This window comes from Lissotriton vulgaris, chromosome 2_1 (genome assembly GCF_964263255.1).
Source record: "Lissotriton vulgaris chromosome 2_1, aLisVul1.2, whole genome shotgun sequence".
NCBI classification, from domain to species: domain Eukaryota; kingdom Metazoa; phylum Chordata; class Amphibia; order Caudata; family Salamandridae; genus Lissotriton; species Lissotriton vulgaris.
In genome coordinates this window covers 759,558,735-759,567,854 of record NC_141687.1, presented here as the reverse complement: position 1 = coordinate 759,567,854, position 9,120 = coordinate 759,558,735, and the positions used below count along the sequence as shown (strand labels likewise).

At 41.8% G+C, this 9,120-nt stretch overlaps 1 protein-coding gene across 1 annotated transcript in view; it reads right to left on the bottom strand.

Moving 5' to 3' along the window:
* Positions 1-1,482: 1,482 nt before the first annotated feature.
* The window catches only part of UEVLD (UEV and lactate/malate dehyrogenase domains), a 150,356-nt gene continuing 142,718 nt past the window's right edge, over positions 1,483-9,120 (bottom strand). Inside the window, exon 8 of the mRNA XM_086954149.1 lies at positions 1,483-2,033. Within this exon, the coding sequence (XP_086810275.1) occupies positions 1,483-2,033 (551 nt within the window). The remainder of the gene's footprint in view (positions 2,034-9,120) is intronic.

Below are 9,120 nucleotides of genomic sequence, written 5' to 3'. Positions count from 1 at the left end.
TTCTTAGCTTCACATCCAGAAATTCTATTTCCGAGGTGTGAATGTGGGAAGTGAAAGTCAGGTTGAGATCATTTTTGTTGATGCTGTCGACAAAGCATTGAGCGGATGCTGCATCTCCGCGCCATACGACGAAAACATCGTCGATGTATCGAAGATACAACAACACATGTTGGTCTACCACCTGCTTATATTCATGCTTAAGGACCTGCTCCTCCCACCAGCCTACGTGTAAACACGCATAGCTGGGGGAAAAGCAGGCCCCCATAGCAACTCCCCTGCTCTGTTTATATAAGATGTTATTAAACAGGAAAAAATTGTTATGTAGGCACCAATTAATGAGCTCTACAATCACCTTGTTGTGCGCATACATTTCAATGGGTCTAGTGGCTAAGAAATGTTTTACTGCAGCTAGTCCTTGCGTGTGATTAATACTGGTGTATAAGGATTCTATGTCTAAGGTCATTAGACATAGATCATCAGACCAATTCACATGTTTGATTTTTGTAAGGAAATCACCAGTATCTTTTACATAACTTGGGAGCAATTTCACCAAATCCTGTAAGAAATGGTCGATGTATTGACCAATATTTTCGCTAGCACTATTAATGGCGGAAATGATAGGTCTGCCTGGTACAGGTATTACCTGTTTATGTATCTTAGGAATAAGATACAAAACAGGCAAGACCGGATGTTCTTTATACAGAAATTTACTCTCCTCATTGGAAAGCAAACCTTCCCTTCTCCATTGAGCTATCATTTTTTGTACCAATAGTCTAGCATTGTCATATTCTTTGGAGGTGGTTTTTTGGTAACATAGTGTGTTGCCCAGTTGTTTTTCAGCTTCCTCTATGTACAGTTTTTTAGGCCATAACACAAGGTTGCCTCCTTTATCGGACTTTTTTATCACGATGTTACAATTGTCACCAAGTTTTTTAACCAATTTGTTATATGCAATTCTCCTGAACATAGCACCTCGATGATATTTGTTGTTTTTAGTGCTGATATTTAGCTGTTTAAGATCTCTTATGACCATATCATGATAGGTGTCAATGGAGTCTTTTGGCATTAGGGGTACAAATTTAGATTTATTTCTAAAAGGACTCAAGCCCGCCCCCTGTTGAACAAAGTCAATTTTTCGCAGTCTGTCTTGGGTAGATATATCAATAGGGTCAAGAATTTGACTGTTAGACTCCTCTTCCTCTAGAAGATCGTGCATAGTTACTACCCCCCCAACATCTGCAGCCTGTAAGAATGGAGTTTCCCCACTTGCTTGCACACTATTATCAGACACATGATTTTGATTTTTGTCTGCTTTTAATGCAAAGTGTTTCATAAGTTTGAGTTTTCGTATAAAACAGAAAACATCAATTCTAGTGCGTGCATAGTCAAAATTCTCTCCAGGACAAAAGTTCAAACCCAATGACAAAAGTTGTTGTTCAGCCTTGGTTAGAACTACGTCAGTTAGGTTAATGACAGTGTTGTCTAGTTGCGTTTGTTCTTTTTCCAGAATGTTTTCTTTTTTGTTGCGTTTTTTGAGCCTTTTGCGCTGTTCTCTCCTGCGTTTGTTTCTGAGCCTGCGTCTTGCTTTTTTTGTATCCTGGGACGCAGTGTTTTCAGTCTCTCCTCGACTAAAAAATCGAGCTCCTCACTCACGTTAAGGATTGGACGATTTTGAGAGATTATTTCCCCAGATGCACTTGAGATACTTGAGCCGCTGGTCACTGACACTGTGTCATTAGATAGGTCTTCATTAGTACCATCCATTTGTTCTACAATCCTGGTGGTCGAGGTTTTGTCACAGTATTGTTTCCGTTTGGCAAGATCATATTTTCTGGAAAACTTAAAAATCTGACCGTTTTCATAGTCCGCCAGATCCCTAGCGAACTTATGGGCTTTTCTTGCCTTGATTTTATCCTCGTGCTTTTTGAGTCTTTCTGCAATGTCCAATTTGGTTTTGTTAATGAACTCTGTTGGGGGTAACTTTTCAATTTTGGCAGTGATTTCTTCCAATTCCTTTAAGATCTCCAAGCGGTCTATTTTAGCATATTTGCACAAAATACGAACTAAGTTCATCGAGGCTTGTAAATTGCTCTCTCCCCACTCACGGAGCATTTCAGGATTTGGTCTGTCAAAGCTCGGGGCCAACAGAATCCTCAGCCCACGAGGCACACGTCCCACCTCACTATATGCAGAAAGAGATTTGTTTTCCCACCATTTTGTAATTTCAAGTTTGGATATATATATATATATATGTGTGTGTGTGTATATATATATATATATATATATATATATATATATATATTCAAAACCAATCCACACGTACAATCAAGTGAGGCGCTGACTCCGTGAGTTGTAATCCAAACAAACTTTTATTCTCTCGGTTTGCTGCTTAATATATATTCACCGATTTAAAACTCAAGGTTACAGAGTCGTGAAAGGTAGGCTGACATTTTACCCATACATCATAGAAATTCAGCAGTTATAGTTATACTCATAGTTATACTTATGTATTCTCAGAACCTCCACCGTATTTTTCACTAGCTCGCGCTCCCCAAAATCAATTTGGCTAGCGTGAGAGAGGAAAATCCACCTCCCGGTGAGATTTTTGCTCACTCGCGCTCCCCAACACCAAGTTGACAGTCGCAAGCAAGAAAAATCCACATCACTGCAAAATTTTTCAACGCTTGCGTCGTATTTCTCAATGTGGGCAGCGGTGAGAAACATTTTGTTTGCATGGAGAAAGTTGCTGCTCGGGTAGAACATCTACTCAAGTGGCAGAAAAGAAGCTGTGCCTTCTTGTGCTACGCATGATGCTATTCGCATTGATTTTCCAGCGCAGGACAAACACCAGGCACTGAAAATCAACACGAACAGTCCTTACCAAGCACACTCCGTCACTTGCGAAACTCCACGAAGCATGGCAGAGATTATGGGTCTATTCGCAGAGTTCTGCATAGCAGAACTCCGCAAACTCCGCCCAGGTTTAGACATTTTTACTCCAGATGCCAGTGTTTGAGTAAATATTTCACCTTATTGGTACCAATTTAACACCCAAATACAGCAATAAGCAACTGAAAGATGACCAGTCAACATTTGAAAAAAACCTCCAGTAAGCAGAAACTCGAGTCGCCATACTTTTTGTAACTTTTGATCCATTTCAGCTTGAAACATTTTTTGTGTTAAAATATGCAGATTATACAGCAGGTGACGGATTATGTGGCATAAGCGGCATATCCATAATTATGCAAAAATTGCCACGGAACAGAAGTGCTTAAATCCAGTGGTCCTGCCTATATTTGGTTGACAATATTGTGGTAGCATGATATTTAAAATTCATTATCCACATTGCACACTACAGCTGATACAGGCAAACTGGTTGGTGAAAAGAGAAGAATAAGCTTTTATAAGGCTAGTTTTATGGGCTGAAATGGGTATCCAGATCTTACTGCAAGCGTCAGCAGCAACATTTCCACGCTAATTCAGAATGCACAAGCAGCTTTATAGAGGCCACTAGCTGAGTCTCCTCACATGAAGCCAAAAAATGGCACAAAAGGTAACCCATGCAATTCAAGGGGTTGAGAAACACTCAAAGCAAAAACGGATCTCATATTCAGAATCAGGGTTGGAAGACTAGGTGAAGCTTAGATCCACAAAACCTAATGCCTTATTGCAGACATAATGAGACGTTATCCCGGGAGCGCACACACACACACACACACACACAGTGATACTTATCATTGGGACCAACAAGGTGCCAGCTACAGGGCACTCCTGCCAAAAATATAATCAATACTTTTGGAGGAATATTAACATCCTGTACACCCAAATAATATCTTAGTGGCAAGAACTTATCAGTACTTGCAAGTATCAAGACAAAGGCAATACCTAACACCCAGGCAAGTCGCATTTTGAAGGACACAGCGGTTGGCATGTGGATGGGTATCTTTGCAGCCTGGACGGAGCTGGCTTTTCTGCTGTTTCAGTCATCTGAAGGACTGTTCCGTGATCATTGCAGAATGTCAGATGGAGCAGCGATGGGACTGCAGAGTTTTGCAAAAGGCAAAGGATGTCAATCTTAAGTTTCTTTTTTGTTAGGCGTAAGCAATGAATTAAAGGAAAGGGGGTGGGCAAGTCTTATAAACTGCCCATCCAACGATAGTTGTCTCTTCAAGAAACTCTGATTGAGGTTCCCAATCTAAGATAAAGTTGACTCTTTTCCTGTGATTCAAGCTCCAGTTTGAATCATATATAGAAAGGCGTTTATGAGTCATGGATTCTTCGCAACACATGCTTTCCCTTATTTTTAATTTTTTTAATCATTTTCATTCCCCTATTGTTACAATTTTTGTCCCTTAATGTTGCTTTTTACAGTTGTAATCTGACCTTGGATATCATGCTGGATGTCTTTACCTTGGGCTTTCATTTTAAATATTACCAGGGAAATATTTGTGCTTTGCTATTTACTTTCCCATTAATCTCCATGTTCAATGAAGAATTATAAGATTGCTATGGAATTGTTTGCTCTTTGCTTTTCCTCCAAACTGGGTCCCTCTAAAGGTGACTTTTGACAGCCTTTGTTTGAACTATTCAATCAAGAAGGAAATGTAACGTTCTCAGCATCAAGACCTTTACAAGTGGCCAAACTGCACCCCTTCTGTGCATCCTATTGGTCAACAGCAGTTTCACCTCGCATAATACCTCATGAGGATGAGAGTAAGGTAGCAGCATAATTGAATGGTAGTCCTGGGATGCATTAGAATAAAAGGGCCTGGTTTAGAGTTTGACAGAACAGTCCTCCAAAAAGACAGTTTGCCAACTCTGCTTTGAGTCAGGCAAATCATCATGTATTCAATGGAGGTGCTCTGGAAACCTGACACTGACCATTCAACAGAGGTAGCTCCATCAACATAGGTTCATCAGACCACCTGCCCTATTAAGAGAGGATAGTCTGATTTTTATTTAATTTCGGGGCCTAGGGTCCTGAACTGAAAAAAAAGCCTTTATCTTCATTTGCAAATGCTTGTGCGCAAGCATAGTGACCTTCCTGCATTTTCATAGAGCCAGAAAAAAGCTTTCCAAAATGGCTGGCGTGTGTGCCATAGTCATGATGGTATGGCTGTCGGCAAAGGTTAAAAAAACATTCCCAAATGTGTGGATAGTGTGTGGTGGGGATAGGTGATATTTCAATAAAAAGAAAGGAGAGGGGAGCTGGTAGAACAGGAAGAAAGAGAGAGGGGCCATAGGAAATAGTCCCTCCTGCAATGCGAGGTCCTACCATTAGCAGAGAAAGGAAGCAACGCACCCACTCAATACATAGTAAAATGGAAACACACATAGGGCAGAACAAACACACGAATAGGGAAAAAAATCATAACAGGAACAGGAAACTGATTTAGACAAGCTAGCTATTGAACCATGAGCAAGGGAGCGGACCCAAAAACACTCCAAGTCTACATTGGAAACAACAGATCTGTTGCTGAAAACATCTGAAGCTATTAGTAGTCAAGACCTAAAAAAGATATTATATAATTGCCACATTTAGACCCAAATTTGCCACTGTCCAGTCTAAAGAGTGCCAGCTTGAAGATATATCTTGGCTTCTCTGCTTCTGGGTCTGAGGAGTGCTCCGATGTACCATGCATCGAATTAGGATAAGGACAGCAGCCATATAATGCTCAAAGCCAACCTAACAGCTAGTGCCTAGTGACATCACACTTAACAAGAAGCCTAATTAAGTGTTTCGTATTTATTTAAATTTTTAGAGGTTTGTATAGTCCTGACATAGTGCTTCAAAGCTACTTCAGTGCAATCAAGTATATAGTTGTGCAACAAGTTAGTTTTTCCTACTGACGCAATCATTTAGTCAAAAGTATTTGGCCAGATTTTCTAAAGTCACAGGCGCTCATGTGAGGAGGCAAAGAAGAATAAAGCTATGTACAAAGACAGCAGCTATCAATGTTTGGATGCAAATGCCTTTTTGAGGTGAAAGTTGACTCTAGAGCTGCATCAAAAAGAAATGATGGTAGCAAATGCACAGAATGAAAGTAGGTGCCAACATTTTGCCTCAACCAAATCCCAACACAGTTGGAATGGTCTATAGGGCAATCGGGCATTTCCCGATGGGCTGGTCTGACATTTAGTGTGCGGGCCAGATTTTTGGCTGTTTGTGGCTTGTTTTATGGTGTGCTCGGCCAGTTTTTAAAGTTGATTTACCTGATATTATAACAAGCATTGCCTGCAGCAAGCCCAAATGCATGCACTCTTCCACGCTTTGCAGAACGCTCATACATTGCGTATTTACAAGTTCAAAACTGCCCCAATTTGCAAACATAGCTACATTTTTTAGCTATGTAAATCATTTATGGGAGACACTTTTATTTTGGTGCCCCGGCCTATTTTCAGCCCCAGCCCGACCCTGCATCCAAACATGCCAACAGAGACTGTGACTCCTATAACTTGCCAAGAATGACCATAAAGGAAGGCTGCACAGGGAAAAAACTATTCAAAGTGAGGGTGACACAGTTTGCGAAACCTAAGAAGTAGATCAAACAAAAGAAAAGGCTAAGCAAAGACATATTAGTGCAGCTTCATGAACAAACTGCATCTCCCTCTGAGGCCACGAAAGGTAAGCCACATGCAATACCAGTTTAAATAAAGTTATTTTCTGAACTGCATTGTAAAAAATTGGGGTTTTAGTTGCAAAAGATGTGAGTCCTTCACATGTAATAGGTCCCGAGTTGTCTCTCTACTGGGAGCCAAGTGTCCCGTTGTGGTACTTGACTCTATAAGGATGAGAAGCTGAGCAGTCCAAGACCTTCTGAGGGGTGGTGTTGTGGGATAGTAACCCAATTCACTGGCACACAACACCACTCATTAAAGTATTGCCCAGTCACTGCTTTAAAAAGAAAAATGATTTAATTCTTTAATTAAACATTCATCGACATATGATACACAATACAGAGGAATCAGGTAAATTAAAATCAGTGAAGGCAACAATGGATATTCTTCATGCCAGAACGCTGTGGGTACAAACTATGGGGTGGAGGGATCGTCTGGGTCAATGCTAAGCGGAGGGTTGCAGATGTATCCTTAATAGGAGTTCCAAGGGTTCCATATTTTGGACCACTTTTTGGGGCAGCCCCATGCTGTATAAACCATCTTTTCTCTACACATACACAAGTCTAGGTTTTCTTTCCAGGCTTCTACTTTGGGTGGCTGCGCCTTTCCCCACAATCTTGCAATGTTCCTCTTTGCCAGCATGAATCCTAGTGTGACCCATTGCGTGTAGTGACTATTCAAATCAGTGGGTTCCCATATGTTTAGGAGGCATCTACGTGCTTCCGGGTGTATGACAATTGTGAGCACTTCGCCAAGATCGTCATGGATATTGCGCCAGTATGATTGTATGTACTCGCATTCCCATATTGTGTGTAGGAATGTTCCTTCCTGACCGCATCGTCTCCAAAAATGCCCCCTGTCGACCCTACCCATGCGTACCAAACTAGGCCCTGTAACATATACCCTATGAAGAATTTTGAATTAACTACCCGGAGTCTGGCCGAGATAGCTACCACTCTTGGGGAGGACACAGCTTCCTGCCAATCTTCATCATCTAACTCAAGGCCATCCCTCACCCATTTCTCATGTAATGGCTCAAGGGGGTCTTCCATATTGTTGATCAGTTTTTTATAGGTCAATTATATGGTTTTCTTGGGTAGGTGCCCGTTTAGCAATCTATCTTCCAGTGTAGAGGGTTCTGGAGGGGGAGCCTTTTGGGATGTGGGATAGCAGTGTGTGACGGTTTTGAGTGTATCTAAAGTGTTCTGAGTCAGCCAACTCATGTTGCTGCTGCAAAGAAGCAAATGATTTCACTTCTGCGAGATCCCGATGAGGTCCCACTTATCAAATCCCTTCAATTTCCATAAGCCGCCCACAAAGGGGTTGCCAGTGTGAGTTTTCGCTCCCGACCCAGAGTTTTGTTAACGGTGTGCCATATTCGCACTGAGTGGTCAGTTTGTCCAGTCAGGTGGTATAGTTGGGAATAAAGTGCCCTATTGTAATTTCCTCCCAGTAGAACCCATCTGTCCATGGCATAGCCGGGATTATCTGGTCAACTATAGGTGCCCTGATTAATGGCTGTGCTGCCCAGTAATTTTTTATCTATGAGGCGAGTACCCCCGTCATACCAATTCAGTGTGAGCTTGGTCAATGCTATGCAAGGTTTCCCGTCCCACAACAGGTCTCTCCGTAGGCTTTCAACCTCTTTAAAGTAAGCCGCTGGAACAGGGTCCAAGGTGTTCTGCAAAGCATACAGAAAATGAGGTAGCGACATCATCTTGAAGCGGGCCGCTTTTTCCAATAGTGAGAACGGAAGGGGTTTCCAGCTAGCTATGTCACATTTCAACCTCTGCAGTGGCAGGAGAAGGTTTTAAGTAAAGCGGAGTTTTGGGTCCAACATAACATAAATCCCTAGATACTTGAATCCCGCAGAATTAATTTGGATTGGGCAGCCTATTGGTGGGGTGGGTGGGTCTCCATTAAGGACATATAGGAGGGATTTAGTGCAGTTGATGGAGAATCCCGAGTATCTACCAAAGATTGCCATAATGTCCAAGACACACACCAATGACTTCCTCAGGGAGGCTAGGAATAACAGGATATCATCGGCGTATAGAGAGATACAGTCTTCCCATTCGGGGGACCAACGCAGACCTTGTATTGCCGGGTCATGACGAATCCATGCCACTAGTCATTCGAAGCCGAGGGTGAACAAGAGGGGAGAGAGAGGGCATTCTTGTCGGGTCCCCAGACTCAGAGTAAATTTGTCTGATTTCTTGTTATTGACCACGACCTGCGCTTGGGGCTCCAAATATAAAATCTGCACCCACTGGATGAATTACGGGCCAAACCCCATTTTTGCAAGAACTGCAAATAGGTAGGGCCTTTCAACAGTCACTGGTTTTTACTTTAAAAATGAAAAATATATTTATGACACACGCACTACTAACTATAACGTATTAATTTACCAATGTTTCCATCAGATAGCTTAGAAATTCCTTTGGTATCATACTAATATCAAATTACACCCCAGTTGGTCCTTCTAGGAGCAGAGTGATTATT